The 17,755-nt window shown below is 34.7% G+C and overlaps 1 protein-coding gene across 1 annotated transcript in view; it reads left to right on the plus strand.

The window, feature by feature from the left end:
* The window catches only part of PDK3 (pyruvate dehydrogenase kinase 3), a 169,945-nt gene that overhangs the window by 66,693 nt on the left and 85,497 nt on the right, over positions 1-17,755 (plus strand). The window contains exon 3 of the mRNA XM_044670151.1: positions 8,762-8,903. Coding sequence (XP_044526086.1) covers positions 8,762-8,903 — 142 coding nt within the window. The remainder of the gene's footprint in view (positions 1-8,761; positions 8,904-17,755) is intronic.

A 17,755-nucleotide genomic window follows, 5' to 3' on the forward strand; every position in this document is an offset into this window, starting at 1 on the left:
ATATATATATATATATATATATATATATATATATATATATATATGCTAGTAACTAAAAACAAACATCAATAAGTTTATCCAGGAATATTTTAGCACCTTGCACTGTGGTGCACTAGAACCCAAAGTCAGTGGAATCTCTACTCTGTGATATTAGAGTGTCAGGGGACAGAATCATCCTCTAAGTTTGCTGCACAGAGAAACAATACCATATATCATCATGCTTGCCTGGGGCCTTCTAATCAATCTAAAATCATTGATTGCCCTAGCAGCCCATGTTGGAGCAATGGCCATGGTAGATCCTAGGTAGCCTCCTGTGGAGCCACAGTAAGAGTGTCACATTGTAGTGTCTCGATTTGTACCAGGAATTCAGGGTTGATTCAATATTAGGAAAACCATAAACATATAACAGATAATATTAATTTTTTAAAATCATAATTATATCAATAGATATAGAAAAGGCTTTTGATAATACTTTACTTTGCAATAAAAATGGATCATCCTTTTACTATGGTAGTGCTCACATCAAAAGTTAGTGTTTTCTGTATTGAAGATATGTAGTTCTTTTCTTAGCTGAAAGATAATTTCTTTTTAGTCTCCTATACTATCTCTTCATCTGTGTCAGACTCACTAACTGTGCATGTATCTCAAGGTTCTCTAATTTAAAAGCATTAATTAAATACCAAAACAGAAATCCTGCAAATTAAAAAAGAAATTGACAAAATTGAAAACAAAAGTCACTGAATTGTTAAATAAAACAGTATTTTTGTGAGGGAAAAACAACACAGTAAAATAGGTAAATCATAAAAAAATTTGATTAAAAAAGAAGAGGAAAACTAGATTACCAATATCAAAAAATGAAAAAAGAATTCAAAAAATGAAGAAAAAATAAAGAATATTATTATAAACTGTTTTGCCCAATTATGACAACAAAAACATCAAACTAAAATAAAATAAGTGGATATTTTTTAAAATACAAAATACTTATGTTATAAGAACAATAAATAGGGTATTTAAATAGCTCATTTTCAGAGGAAGAAAAAATTTTATATCCTTAAGTGAACTTCAAAAAAACTCCCAAAACAAAACTCCAGATCTAAATGGATTCAGAAGTGAATTCTATCAGATGCTTAAGGAATAATTAATTCCATTGTTATGAAACAGAAGAAGGGATCTGACCAGATTTCTTTTATGACATAGATATAGTCTTGATACATAAACCAGGAGGAATTAAAACAAAAAAAGAAAAATATAGATCATTATCCCTAATCAACATCAGTGCAAAAGTTTTAAATAAAATAAGAGCTAGCAAAGAAGCTAAAACAACATATCTCAAAGATTATTAGCAATGATCAAATTGGGTTTACATCAGGAATGCAGACTTGATTTAATATTAGTAAATTATAAATATAAGTAGCCATATTATGTAAAATAAACAGACTCTTCAATATATTAATAGATGTATAAAAATTTTGACCAAACTCCCCCCCCCCTTGTTTCTGTTAAAAGCACTAGAAAACAGAAATAAATCTTATCTAAAATTTTTGGGGAATGTGGGGGTATGTGCCTGTATCTGTCTGTCTGTCTCTCTCTGAGTTACTATTATATATTACAGATAAACTAGAGTCCTTTCCAGTAAATTCAGGGGTGAAACAAAGATGTTCATTGTTACCTCTTCTATTTGATGTAGTAATAGAAATACTTGGTATAGCAACAGTTAGATAAGACAAAGAAATTGAGGATATAAACATAAGTAAAGAATGAAAACAATTGTCACTTTTTACAGATGGTATGATGGTTTAGAAGAACCCTAAATAGTCATACAAAAATTAATTGAAATAATAACCTTAGTAATCTTGAAGGATACAAAATAAACCCACACAAAGTTAATCATCAGCATTTCTATGTAATACCAGTAAAACCCAGCAGTGTAAGAGTTTAAATTTAGTTTTTATGCTAAATATGAGAATTCTAAAGTAATATTGTGGGCTCTGATTTAAAAATATTACAGCTCAAGTCAAAATGACTTTTAGCAGCTTTATTTGCAAAGAGGTAGAAAGAGTGAAGTGGGAAAATGTAGATTGAGAGACAGAAAATACTGGCTCGCTACAGATACCCTAAGTTTAATCCTAATGTCTCCAGACCTCAAATGCAAATCTGAAAGTGAATCTCACCAGAATCCTAATTAGGAAGTTAAAATCCGAAGAGCCAGGAGCCACCTTCTGTGCACCTACCAAGAATCTCACCACAACTCACACTGAGGAGAGTGTCCCACTGAAGCACCTATAACAGAGAGGGTCTCCTCACCAAAGAACCAAGGAAGGAAGCACTCCACTTACTACCACAAGCCTTATACAAGATCCAGGAAAAAGGTCTGCTCCAAGCCAGGAAAGGAATCTTCGGAACCAGTCTTTCCAAATGACAGGCAGGAAATCAGTCTCTAGAACCAATCTCTCCAGAAGCCAGGAAAGGAATGAGTCTTCACCATGCTGGTCTCTTCCATTTATGCTCCTATTTTTCATGTCACTTCCTGTCACTTCCTGTCATTCTCCCTTCCTAACAGAAACCAATGGCAGTCTTTCAGTTTGCCTAGCACTGCCCAAGGTGGGGGAGAGGGGGCAGTAGCCTTTGGAGGGGTGAGCTTACCCTGGTAAGTGATTTGTGAACTCTCTTACTTAATGGTAAGTAGGGGTGCTTTGAGTTCTTGATTTGATTAGCTAAAAATAGACAAAGGGAGAGTTAATCCTATCTTTACAGAGGGTAGGATAAGCCAGTATAATTTAAATGGCAACACCATCTAAATTAATTTACTTAATCAAATGACCAAAAAAGTTATTTTGTAGAATTAGGGGGGAAAATAATAACAATTCATATGGAAGAAAAAGGGTCAAGAATCTCCAGAGAAATGATGAAAAGAAATAATGAAGACAGCTTCAGTACTAAATCTCAAATTGGACTTCAAAGCAATTATTATTAAAATAGTTTGGTATAGGTTAAGAAACAAAGACCAATCAGTGGTACAGACTATATAAAGTAACAGAAATATATATAAAACCTAGTATTAGTTAAATACAAAGACCCTAGGTATTGGGATAAAGATTCACTCTGAGAAAAACTACTGAGAAAATCTGTCAGCAGTATAGAAGAAATTAGATATAGAGCAACGTTTCAGACCTTATACAAAGAAAAGCTCCAAATGGATATATAGCCTGCATAAAAAGGACACATGACAAATATATTAGAGAAATATGGGGATAACATAAAAAGTTCATGACCAGAACAAGAAAATGAATAATTTTGATTATATAATATTTTTAAATTTCACACAAACATCTAAAAGGAAAACAGTTATGAAAAAATTTTTGTAGCTAGCATCTGTGATAAAAGTATCATTTCCCAGATATATAAGGAGCTGATTCAATTTTATTAGAAAATGAGCCTTGCATTAGAGATCTTAAGTGTTTGAAAGTTTTTATTTACAGTGTTGCTATAATTGTATTAATTGTTCTCCTGGCTCTATTCATTTCACTGTTATCAGTTCCTATAAAACTTTCCTAGCTTTGTGTGATAATGAAATTAAATCTGCCTTGCCAATCCTTAATCTAATCCCCAAAGGTGAGAACATCCCCACTTAATTCACAGGTTGGGAGGTCTGTGACCCATGTGTGTTAGAGTGAGTGAGGAATCAAAACTTGCTGACTGCCTCCTGAGCAGTCCTAAGAAAATCGTCAGGAAGTGAAGCAGAAGAAGCCCCTTTATTTTTTTATTTATTTGTTTTTTTAAGGCCCTTACCTTCTGTCTTGGAGTCAATACTGTGTATTGGCTCCTAGGCAGAAGAGTGGTAAAGGTAGGCAATGGGGGTCAAATGACTTGCCCAGGGTCAAGAAGAAGCGCCTTTAAAAGAGAGTCGAGTTCAGTTCAGCTCTCTTTGGCCTGGGACTGGACCTGGAGAAGCTCTGGCTAGGACCTTGAACTTGGTGAGACTGTTCTTAAATCTTTCCCTGAGAACTACACGTGAAGAGTGAAGAAGGCTGACTACCTTAGTCTCCCTGGAGGTACCAGCTTCCCGGAGGCTCCCTTGATTGGGAGAAGCCCTTCTTAATTGACTTTTAGGCTCTCTGGCTGAGACCTCTGGAGCCCCGCCGGAGCAAAGCCAGGGATTGAGTACATAGTCTAGTTCTTTAAGTTAGATTTCTTACTCTACCCTTTTCTCATCTCTCTACTTCCTTCCACTCTCTCTTATATTTTTCAAATAAATTACTAAAATCATTTTAGAATTGGTTTTTATTCAATTCTTGGCGACCACACCTTTAAATATTAATATCCAACCAAAAAAACCCCTTTTCACCCTTAACATCTGAAACCTTCCCTTTTTTCATTTATTTAAAACAATTTTTTAAATTAAATTTTGAGTTCCAAATTTTCTGCCTCCTTCCCATCCTTCCACCTTCAGTGTCTCCTACTTTTAACTTCTCCCTGAGATGGTAAGCAATTTTATATAAATTTTAAATGTACAAAACATTTTCCATGTTAGTCATTTTCTTTTTTTTTTTTTTTTTAAACCCTTGTACTTCGGTGTATTGTCTCATAGGTGGAAGATTGGTAAGGGTGGGCAATGGGGGTCAAGTGACTTGCCCAGGGTCACACAGCTGGGAAGTGGCTGAGGCCAGGTTTGAACCTAGGACCTCCTGTCTCTAGGCCTATCGCTCCACTGAGCTACCCAGCTGCCCCCTAGTCATTTTCTTTAGGAAATCTCAAACTAAAAAGGGTGGTAAGGAGGAAGAGGACTAGTATATTTTTGTCGGTAGTCATACTCCATCAGTTCTTAGTCTGGAGCTGGCTTTTTCAAAATGAGTCTGGGATTGTTTTGGATTACTGTATTGTTGAGAATAACTAGTTTGTTCACAATTCATCAAAATATATTGTTGTTACTATGTACAAAGTTCTTCTAGTTCTGCTTCATTTTGTATTAGTTCATGAAAGTCTTTCCAGGTTTTCCAAAATTATCCTGTTTGTCATTTCTCATAGCACAGTAGTATTATCTCAGTCATATACCATGGACTTTTTCAGCTTTGTCTCCATTGATGGACATCCATCCCAATATCCAGTTCTTTGCTACCACAAAAAGAGCTGCAATAAATATTTTTGTACTAATAAGTCTTTTTTCCTTTTTTTTTTTTTAATCTATTTGGGATATAGACTCACTAGTGGTACTGCTGGATTAAAGCATATGCATTGTTTTAAAGCCCTTTGAGCATAGTTCCAAATTGTTATCTATATTCATTAGATGGGCTCACAGCTCCATGAACTATGCATTATTGTTCCAACTTCCCATGTCCCTTCCAACATTTATAATTTTTTTTCTGCCATATTGGTAGATCTGATTGTATACCTCAGAGTTCTTTTAATTCAAATTTCCAATAGAGATTTAGAGCATTTTTCATGTGACTATAGGTAGCTTTGATTTCTTTGTATAAAAACTGCTTGTTTATATCCTCAGGCCATTTATAATTGGGAGAATGCTTTATATTTTTGTAAAATTGACTCAGTTGTCTATATATTTGAGAAATGAGACTTATCAGATACATTTGCTGTAAGAAAATTTCCCCGGTTATTTCCTTTCTAATCTTGGTTGTATTGGTTTTGTTTGTACAAAACCTTTTTTTTTTTTAATTATAATGTGAATTATCCATTTTACATCCTACAATGCTCTCTGTCTCTTGCTTGGTCACAAATTCTTTCCTTACTCACCAGTCAGATAGGCAAACTATTCTATGCTTCTCTAAATTTGCTTATAGTATTGCCTTTTATGTCTAAATCATCTGTCCATGTTGACCATATCTTGATATTTGATGTAAGATGTTGGTCTATCCCCAGTCTTTGCTATGCTGTTTTCTAATTTTTCAGTGATATTTTTCAAATAGTAGTTTTCATTTATTTTTAAATAAGTAGTTTTCATTCAACAAAAATCTTCCTTCTCTTCCTCCCATGTCACTCCTCCCTCTTGAGAAAGAAGAAAAACAAATTCCTACATTGGTAACATCTAAATGTCTTAGTATGCATCCTGGGTTCATTGCTTCCCTCAGAAGGTAAGCCACTTGAATCCTGTGCAATTGTGGTTGGTCATTTCATCGATCTGAATTCCTAAGTCAAAAGTGATTTGTCTTTTACTATATTGTCTAGTTTCATCTCAAAATGCCTTTCAGATGAATTTTTTTGGTTGACATGAAAAGCTTTATATAAATGTTTTTTTCTTTAGTTGCTTCTCATTTTGGTATGAAGCATGATGGCTCATATTTTTCAAACATCATCCTGTAAAGTTTTATGAACTAGTTTAAGTAGACTGTAAGCAGGTATATTTGTGGATTTAGTAGTTTACTTTTATCTTTTTGCCTTATTCTGTTTAAGAATCGGGATCTTGTTTAAATAGGCTAAGTGGGACTTATCTAACTTGTATGCTACATCTTTTAATTATTTTTTATTCTTTTAGTTTTGTAATAATTTGATCTTTGCACTAACAAATCATAGACATCTGATTTGGAAATGATTTTCATCTTAATAAACAAATAGTTATTTTTTGGTTTGTTAAAATACAGTCAGTTTCATGATTTATTGTTTTGTCTGCCTTGTTCTGTACTTTCTGATTTTGTTTTCTGTAGGAAAAAAAGGTATATGGTTTTTATCTTTTTTATCTCTTAATCCTGTACCACATTTTACCCTTTTTCTCTTAGAGGAAAATGACTGAATATATGAAATATGTTTATTGATTTTGAGTGTTTTACTGATTACTTTATAGAATGTCTTTGCCTTTATGCTCTACAATACATTTCATAAACTGACTTGTTCTTATGGTAGTTTGTTTTTTCAAATATATAATATGGATACTGCAAATAATGAGCTAAGTGGCACACATTTTTGGTTGCTTTGACCAATTCCTTTAGGTTCCTCTCCATAAAAATCCATGAAATATCTTTTTATTTATCAGAAAACCTCACCTCCATTTTGCTGAGAAAATAGAGCCATGAAGCTCCCTGTTCTCTTCCATTCTCTCTTCCTTCATTCTAGTCTCTTATTTAAAAAATGGGCCTTATTAAATTTGACAAGACTAAACTTTCTACTTTTGTCATCTTTATAAAGGCTGCCTTTACCCGGAGCATTGTTAGTCCTTAATAAATGTTTGTTGATTTGTGTTTTAATATACAAAAGTTACAGTTACATATAATATTTCTACTATGTAAATTAAAATGATGCTATGGTATATTTATAGTATAGGCTTAACTGTTAAATGAAATTCATAAATACAGAGCACATATAATGATGATAATAGTAATAACTGACATTTATATAGCACTTCACAGTTTACAAAACACTTTGAATGTTTCCTAGTTTATGTGGCACTTATTTCTCTGTCCTGGGTCTATCTTTCTTGTTCTTTCTCATCGATTCAGCACTAAAAGCTTCATGAAAATGTAGAACACTAAATACACTTGGGAAATTCAGTGAGTAAGAGTGAGGCAGGAGGAGACCATAGGGATAATAAGCTCCTAGTACTTGTGTGTGCTTTGTGTACTAGGATTCAGTATCGGTGCATCAGGGAGAAGGTACATAGAAAGCAGGCTAAGCCTTGTCATTGTATATTCGCTAAGGTGGCTATGATGGTTAGTGGATGCTGGGAGAAAAGCCATTCCTTATTTCTATATAAACAATATTTCTTTTTCCTCTGATTTCTCTTTGGCTACTTGTTCAAATGTGCACATCATACTAGAAAAATCCTTAAGTCTCTAAAACCTCAGAATCACATGTAATCATAACCTGTATTTTGAAATTTAAGAGGACCTGGCTGTACCCCAAAGGCCAAGCTTGAGCTTGCTTCTCTGATATACCTGATATTTATTTCTGTTGGTGACTCCTCATCAGTCCACTAAAGTAGAGTATCTAGAGAAGTACTTTTTTGTTGTTGTTGTTGTTGTTTTTTTAACCCTTGTACTTTTTGGTGTATTGTCTCATAGGTGGAAGATTGGTAAGGGTGGGCAATGGGGGTCAAGTGACTTGTCCAGGGTCACACAGCTGGGAAGTGGCTGAGGCCGGGTTTGAACCTAGGACCTCCTGTCTCTAGGCCTGACTCTCACTCCACTGAGCTACCCAGCTGCCCCCTAGAGAAGTACTTTTTGTAGAAACATTTAGAAAACATATTTGTGTGTTTAGGAGTGTATTAATGTGCAATCATAGGATCAGAGATTTAGACCTGGAAGGAACCTGAGGTTAACTTGTCTAACCTCTCATTTTATAGATGTGGTAACTAAGTTAGAGAAAGATTAAATGACTTACCCAAGGAAGACATGTAACAAGTATGACCTGGGATTTGAATCTAGGTTGTCTCAACTCTCTGAATCCAGCTGTCTTTCCATTATATGGTAATGCAGCGGGTTCTCTGGTATTTGAGCATTATACAAAAAGATTCTCATATTGTTATTGCTAATTATTTGAAAATAATTTAAAAACATCTCCAGGCAGTTTTCATTTTTTGTGCTGATAATGACGCTGGATAAATGCATCTGTTTAGGAACTGTTAACTTGCTCTGCTAGTCCTGCCTCCTAGCAAGAAAATGCTCTTTTCTTATTTTTACTGCTTTTTTAGTTTTAAAATCTAGATTGTGATGTTTTTTTTTCTTACCACAACCCTTTAATTGCTTCCTTATATAATCCTGTACCAATGTTAATTTGCAATGTTCATAAAAAGAATAATTTTCTCTTTTCTTAATAGGCCGTGACAATGCATGTGAGAAGACATCATATATGTTCTTACGAAAAGAGCTTCCAGTGCGACTGGCTAACACAATGAGAGAAGTCAATCTATTGCCTGATAACTTGCTGAGCCGACCATCAGTAGGGCTGGTGCAGAGCTGGTAAGTAAATAATTTTTTCAAAGGCATAATTTATCTTAGAAATTTTAAAGAAACAATTCTGGTTCTTTGACTACAGAGAGCCCATTCTCCTCAGGTCCAGGGGCTTGAGGTGGGGTGTGTGACAGCGTCGGCAGATAAGACGAATGGATACAGTCAGCATTTCAGTCATGTATCCCCAAAACTGTTTCTGGCAGCCTTGGGTTGGCCTTATTTTTTATACCCTTCTCTTAAGATTACATACATGTTGGCATGATTTTCATTTTCACCATACATCTTTTCTTAAAGATAATGGATTAAGTCATACATTAACTTCTACTGAATTACAAAATCATTTGACATTTCTTAATTATTCTATTTTCTTTGATTATACAAAGGATGCAAAAGCTTGGCAAGAAATGTTCATGATGGAGTAGTAACTGGGCTGGAAGTTGTACTTTCCGCCCATCCATGAGGCGCAATTCATGCATTACAGTTTAATACAATAGTTAGTTACGTTTTGACCAATCAAATCAGGGATGATTATTCTTTGCTCTTACATAATTAATCAAGCAGTGATTTGCTACACTAACAGATTTCAAAAGATACAATAACACTAACATGGTCCAAATATTGTTTCAATACCAGTCTTTCATTTTTCAATATTTTTCAAAGGTGAGTTGAAGTTTTGGCTAGCCTGCAGGGTTATCAAAATAATCCAGTAGGGAGAGGTGTACTTGCTCATATTTTATCCATTGCCCTTTTCTTGTGTTAACATTCTGGATCAGAGATCAGGGAGGAGGGGAAACTTGGAGACTGTTCTGGCCTATTTTTGCAGGCACCTGTGTATGGGAGTGAGAGATCTAAGTTAAGGTTTTAAAATCTTTAACATTAACTCACTAATTGCTGGTTTGTTATGGAGTGATCTTTAGGGGAATTTCTGTAATAATACATGTAGATGGGGATTTCCTTGGAGTCTATAAGGGGGTCTGTAAGGGCTCTAATAACAGTCTTTACCATTCTTCTATATTTCCCTGGGACTGAGTAGGAATATTGATCACAATAATTCCAGTAATAAGGAGTGTTAATAAAAGAAGAGTCACATGGGGGGAATCTTGAATGGGGGTGACCATCCTCCCTAAAATCTGCTCTGTGATTCTAGGCTCCCATCTGAGATCTTGTCATTCGGGATGGGGTTTGATGGCCCACGGCATTTGACTATTTAGATATTACATTTTTTCTTAAACATACATGTAGAGGAAAACCTTGGCTTTTTTGAGAAATGAGAGTAAACTCTTTAAGTCTTCAGTTCTTCTCTTTGCTTCTGAGTGCTTAGGGACTGCCCCCTCTTTTTTTCCCCTCTAATAAAGTTCATTCTTTTTGTGTGTGTTTGTTTGAAACTTTTGTTAGAAAGCTGATCTTTAGTGAGTTAGCATTTTATTATATTCTATTTATTTGATGAATACAATTTTCTTTTTTGACATTCCTATTAACAAATCATAACTATTGTTTCCACTAAGAAACTAAAATAATTTTTAGTTACCTCATTTAAAGTTGCTTGTAGTGTATGTCAAATGGAGTAATCAGAATATCTTGTATTGTCTTTTTTTTCATAATCAGAAAGCATTTATAAAATACTCACATAAACCAGTTACCTCTATCACAAGTAAGTTAAGCAGACATGCAGCCCATTAAGTAGGACAACATATTTTGTTTTTTTCTTCTTGGTTTTTATTGCTATTTTGACATTTACTTCTCAAAAAAAAAGCAACTCCTCTTAATATTTTCCTATAAAAAGGTAGATTATGTAATGATTATAACTACAGTATGTGTTAATTTCTGTTTTTGTAGTTTACTACTTATTAACAAAAAGATAGAATGTTTAATAATATGGAATCAACTTTATGATGTTTGATCTGAGTTTTCCCTTTTAGTGTTATTTTTATTTACATAGTTTTACTGATGGCAATTGGTTTTTTTCTTGCCTCTTCTTTTTTTTTACTTTATATCAGTTCAGTTTTGATTCTGAATTCTTATTTGTTATTAAATGGACCATATATTTTAAATTATACATTATCAGTGTAGATGTGCATATAGCTAGTTATACCAGCTATATGTGTGTGCGCACATGCATGTGTGTTTGTATTTGTTTGTTTTAAAGTGTTTGTGTTATTACCAAATGAAGGAATACGTGTTGGAGAGTGAAGTGTGAAATTTATCAGCTGAAAGTATGAGAGAATAACTTGTTTCTAGGAAGTTGGAGAAAGGCTTGAATGGGACAGGAGATGACACTTTCTTTTTTAACTGGAAGGTGTAATTAGGTCATTAATTGGAAAAGAATTGTTAGATTATTATTTTAAGACTGGTTATTTAGAACAGGCTTCACAGAGGAGGTAATGAATCATTACCAATTGTTGAAGTTCAACAGAACATTAAGCATAAGCATAAGCAAAATTTTTGAAAATTAAAAGGTACTTGGAATATTTAATAAAAGTGAGAGACCATGAACCACCTATAGGAATGGTATAGGCTTATTGTGTCCCGTATACCAGTGTTGGGATGTTGGGTGTTATCAAAAAATAGGTAACAATCTGAGTAGGTCAAACAAAATGCAATTTGGGTGTGAGGAAAGATAAAGGGGAATATTGGGGATTATAAGGTGATTGGAGGAGGAAATGAAAGGTATGGGAAGGTATATAGGAGATAAGGGAAATATGGGGTATGTCGGAGAGGGCAGCTCAAACAGTGTTATTCCCAGAGGCTTGAAACAGAGAATATAGGGAGGAAACTAGGGCCAGTAAGAAATGTTTAGGTTCGACTGGAGGGTTTCTCTTGTTAGTTTCTCCAGTCTCTCTTTTGGGAGGAGTCGAGAGGGCCCCTCCCTGCCAGTCAAACTAATGGCTGGAGGAAGTCTTGAAGGTGGGTACTTCCTGCCAAGATGGATGCCCTAGTTTTCTCAAGGGATAAAAGAAAAATGATTCCTTCCTCTTGAGCACTTGTCTTAATTTTCGACACAATGACTCACCACAGGGATTGAAAAGGTAACAAGGGGATTTATTAATACCAGGGTCAGTAAGAAGGGGAGAGGGGTTCAGGGTTTTTCTAACTGCTGATAGGGAGAGGGTGAGGGTGGGGGATGGGTCGCAGAGAGGTTTAGACAGAGAGAGCCCGGCTCTCCCAGTCAGGAAGATTTGACTGCCTTTTAAGTAAAATCTTTATCAAACCTAGGGGTAACTTATTTGAGGATACTCCAATTTTCTAAAAAAAAAAAACTAAAACCCACAATGTTCAATCATCAAGCCCTCCCTTCCAACCAGAACCCAAAAGAAAATCAGGGAAGGGGAGGGATGGAGATGGGAGATCAGGGAGAGGTCCAGAGAAATGAGATAGGTCCAAATTTCCCCAAAACAAAATAAGCACAGGCCAAGGCCGAAGCAATTAGGCCAAAGCCGAAAGGCCAAAGCAAAAGTCTCCAGCCACAGGGAAAGCCAGAAGGCAAAAGCCCTGTCAGTTGGAACTTCACCTCTATTTATAGCTTTAAGTTCTAACTGACTTTCTGAACATTCTAAGATGTTTAACTGACTTTTTGTGATCGTTAGAAATTACAGAAGCAAAAAGTTTCTGTTAGCCACCTTGCATTACATGGGGTAACATGTTGGTTGGTAAAACTGTTATGTCTTTGAGGTTGGGAAAAGATCCATCTCATAGCCACATATTGATAGCCTACTTTCTCTACTTTTTTCTATCTCCATGCCCATATATGTAGTTGTGTTTGGTTTTTTTTAACCCTTTTTGTTTTAGAAGAATTGATAATAAGTATCAGTTCTAAGGCAGAAGAGTTAAGGGCTAGGCAGTTGGGGTTGCATAGAGTAATATTGTATAAACTCTGCAATTCTTCCAGTTGTCAATATTACATTATAGGCATCCAGAAACTTTGGAATCTGCATGTTACAAAGGCAGGAGTGAAATAGTATAAAAGTAAAGTGACAGATTATGTGCAGAACATTGTCTCTCCAGTTTGGGATTAAAGAGAAGTGACATATTTGATTTAACTCTGGCCATCTTAAGGGATTGTCTTTTATTCAGTGGGAGAAATTTGGTCTTAGTCCTCAATATGAAGAAGACATTGCTCTTAAAACATGAATGGCCTTAGTGAAATGGGTGGCTTTTGTTAATGGAAGCTTTCAGTGGGTTGTAGAGCAGCCAACATTGTACCTAATAATGGGAAGGCATTAGTTGACTAGAGAGGTCTAGAAACCGAACTGTGGATTTTACTGTAGGAATGGAGAAAAGGGAATAGAAACTAAATATATAAAGAAAGCTATAGAATTTGGTCCCATATTGTTATAAGAAATGAAGGGCAGGGAGGAGTGAAAAGTGGTCAAGTTCTAACTTGGAATATGTATGGAGAATAGGCCAGGTATTTATTTCCAGAGTGACTTAAAGATTAGGAAAATTACTTCAGAGGAAAAGTAAGTTTGAGCTTTTGAGATAGAAGACATTCTTGTGGTTGAGATATTACAGACAAAAAGAAATATTACTCAGAATTGTGGAATTTTGATTCTTTATTTATAGAAAATTGTTCAAATACAAAGCTTACATTTTCTATTTTTCTTCTGGTTAAATTTTTTAGTGTCCACTGAGAAATAGTGCCAAGTGTTTTGGAGAATGGATATTTGCATCTTCTAGTTGGGGTATGCAAGGAGGACTAGCACTTCTGGTGTGAGGGCTTGTCAAGCCCTTTTCACAAGCTGCTGCTCATTTACCTTTGGTCATCCAACTCTCACCTATGTCTCCAGTGTCTTCAAGAAGCCTTAGCACACACAACTACTGCACAGTAAAACCATCTTGGCATATGGACTAAACCAGATTGAGGGTAATAGACAGGGCTCAAACCCATCAATGGCTAAGGGGGATGTTTGCCTCAGGCATAAGATTTTCCCTCATGGGATGGGCAGATGAGGAAAATTTGTTTCAAAGTCCATGAAGGTGGCTAAAGTCGAAGAAGACTTCAGCCACCTTCATGGACTTTGGAATAAATTATCTGTGGAACTGTGGAACACTTAGAGCTTGTTTAGACATGGAAGGGGTCAAGGTTATTCACTGTATCCCATGATTTCATTGCTCTTCAAGATAATAAAGCTAATAAAGGAAATCAAAAGAGTCTGTTGACTTTCAACATATTTGGCTTGTATACATTTTATGATTGGATATTTGGATAATATGATTAGAAATTATCTAGTTTAATAGCTTTATTTCTTATCTTTATAAATAAGGAATCAACCACAGTAACTGAATCCACTGAGGTTACTTGTCCCAAGTAAGCTCAGAAGAGCAGCTAGTTAATAATAGAGCCAATACCAAAGGTGTCTTGACAGGCAATCCATTGACTTCCAATATCATATATTTAGACCTAGAAGGGACCTCAGAGACCATTCAATCCAACTCCCTTATTTTGCTGATGAGAAAAATAAGGCTGAGGTTAAGTAACTTTGTCAGGGTCACAAAACGAGTAAGTGCCAATAGCAAGATTCACATATAGGTATTCCTGACTGCAAGCCCAACTTTTTTAATACCTTATAACTGATGTATAATTGTAAAATTCTTTGAAGAGTGGCTTAGTGATAAAAATATTTTTATGAGGAACCTGGGTCTTATAATTTAAAGGTGGAAAGGAATGAGAAAGCACTGGCAGTAGTGAAATTGTACCCAGAGGGAAGAAAATGAGTCATGAAATGGCAAACAACGAGAAAGAGACTGGCATTTAGCAGAATGGGAGGATAGGCAGATTGGGTTAGGCTAACTACTATAGATATTTGAAAGTACTATAAAAAGTTTATATTTATATAACACTATTATTTAGTGGAGTTTTAGATAATGATATTTCTTTGTTGATAATATTCCATCCACATTATATGTATTTCAGTCCATATTAGCTAGCTACCTTTTGCCTTTGGGGTATTTGCAGGAGACTCTACCTTTGTTGAGATCTTTACAGTAACTCAAACCTGGGAAGACTTACATGAACAGAACTGATGCAAAGCCATATTTTACAGACGTGTTCTTTTAGAAAAGTACAATAAATAAAAGTGAGACCTGATCCAGGATGTTTTGCAATGAGTGTTTCTACCTTTGCTTTAAGTCTGAAAAGAATTTTACTAATTGTTCTTAAGAGTACTGTATGTGCTACCTATTTTAGGGGCTGCTGCTTTATTCACATAATTTAAATAGTCAGACAACCACTTCTGCTAAGCCTTTTTTTTTTCCCAGAAATTAGGATTAGACGAGCGCCTTAAGTATGTATCATAATGAACTAAAAATGGATAGGTCATCTGGATATTTAAGGTTGCACTTTAGAGGGGGAAATTTAGAAGAAAATCAGATTTGATACATTTCATAGTTATGACTTGAGAATTCCTAACCAAACAAGGGCAAAAAGTGATCACAAAAGATAAAATAGATAATTCAATTTGCATGAAATTGAAAAGCTTTTGTATAGATAAAATGAGTACAACTAAGATGAAAAGGGAAACTACTGATTGGGAAAAAAGAGTTTATGCCAAACATCTGATATAAGAGCCTGATGTATAAGAAACATATAAATGTATATCCTAAAACAAACATACAAATCTAAGAACAATTCCTCAATAAATAAGTAGTCAACAGATATGAACAGTTATAAAGAGAATTTCAGACATCTGAAATATTGTCTTAAATCACATTAATAAGAGTCCAAATCAAAACAGCTCTTGATTTCACTTCATATCTAGCACATTGGCTGAGATAAAAAATAAAAGAATAGAATTGTATGAATTGTGTGGAAAGATAGAAATACTAATACATTATTGGTAGAGCTGTAAATTGGTCCATTCATTCTTGAAACCAATTTGGAATTATGATTAAAAAGAGACTAAAATAGGGGCAGCTGGGTAGCTCAGTGGATTGAGAGTCAGGCCTAGAGACAGGAGGTCCTAGGTTCAAATCCGGCCTCAGCCACTTCCCAGCTGTGTGACCCTGGGCAAGTCACTTGACCCCCATTGCCCACCCTTACCACTCTTCCACCTATAAGTCAATACACAGAAGTTAAGGGTTTAAAATTTAAAAAAAAAAAAAAGAGAGAGACTAAAATAAGTCATACCTTTTGACCCAGATAGGCCCTTCTTAGGTATATATGTTCAATTATATCAAGATGAAAAGATAAATCTCATGTCATCAAAAAATTTTAAAGCAACAGTGTAGTATTAAAGAACTGAAAACAGAACAAAAGTTTCTGTTTTGGAATGGCTAAACAAAATGGGGTACATGAATGCCAATATTACTATGCCATAAAACATAATGAAGATGAAGATTTTAGAGAAGCATATAGTAGATATAGAAACTAACACAAAGTGAAATGAGCAGAAATGGGAAAATCATACATACAGTGGTTATAGCAGTATAATTGAAATAATAGCATAAATAACAAAACAGAAAAAATCAAATCTGTGTAATTATAATAATTAAGCTTGACATTAAAGTTGAGAGAAAAGTCACCTCCTTCCCTTCTTTGCAGAGGTATAGAGAAGGTAGATATGGAACACTGAATATTCTGCCACACTCTGTTATTATTACATTGTTGGTTATTGTTGCTGTACTCCCCCCCCTTTTTATTCTTTGTTCCTTACCCAGAGAGGTTGATCTTATTTTTATTTATTTTTTCCTTTTTTAATTTAGAATATTGTTCCATGATTCACGATCCCCCACCCCTACTCTTTCCTCCCCCCTCCTGAATCTGACAAGCAGTTCCAATGGGTTATACATGTATCATTGTTCAAAACCTATTTCCGTGTTATTCATATCTACAGTAAAGTGGTCCTTTAACATCAAAACCCCAATCACATACATGATCAATCACATATTTTTCTAATGCATTTCTGGTTCCACAGTTCTTTCTCTGGATGTGGACAGCGTTCTTTCTCACAAGTTCCTCTGGATTGTCCTGGGTCATTGCATTGCTGCTAGTAGAAAAAAGTCTATTATATTTGATTGTGCCACAATGTATCAGTCTCTATACAATGTTCTCCTGGTTTATTTTTATTTTTAAAGCTTAAAAATTAGCAAAATGCTTTCAGAAGAATCTGGACTTAAATGAACTGTTGCAAAGTGAAATAAACAGAACCAAGAAAACATTGCACGGAGTAACAATAATATTGTATGATGATCAACTGTGACTGACTTGGCTATTCTCAGCAATACATCTGAGACAGTTGCAAAGGATTTATGATGAAAAATACTGTCTACCTCCAGAGAAAGAACTGATTGGGTCCAAATACGGAATGCAGCATGCTTTTTTAACTTTATTTTTCTTCTTTATTTTTGTCTGTCTTTTCTTTCACAACATAACTAATATGGAAATATGTTTTCCATGATTGCACATGTTTGACATATCAAATTGCTTACCTTTTCAGTGATGGGGAAGTTCAGGGAGCAGGACTGGGCAGCAAGGGAGGGAGAGAATTTGGAAAGTAAAAAATTTAAAAAATAAAGGTTTTTGAGGCCAGACAACCTTAACGTATGTAGTGCCTTAGTAGAAAGTTACTTAGTAAATCAGAATCCTGTGAAAAGGAGACATAATAATAGTTGCCACTATGGGAATAATAGGTGTGAATTTTTTGCCTGTTCGTTTGTTTTCCCCTTAAGGACCTAAACTTATAGAAATACAAATGATCAATAGTCTTATTATAGAGGTCCAAGAATTAGTTATTATTTGAGAGTGTGAAATTGAATGGATTTACTCATTCCTTTTTTTTTTTTATCTTATTCCTTCATTGCCTTTTTAAAGAATTCTCAAGATTATTTCTTCCAAAAAAAAAAAATACTTGAATATTTTAAAACCA

This window comes from Gracilinanus agilis, chromosome 3, assembly GCF_016433145.1.
Source record: "Gracilinanus agilis isolate LMUSP501 chromosome 3, AgileGrace, whole genome shotgun sequence".
In the NCBI taxonomy this organism is placed as follows: Eukaryota; Metazoa; Chordata; class Mammalia; order Didelphimorphia; family Didelphidae; genus Gracilinanus; species Gracilinanus agilis.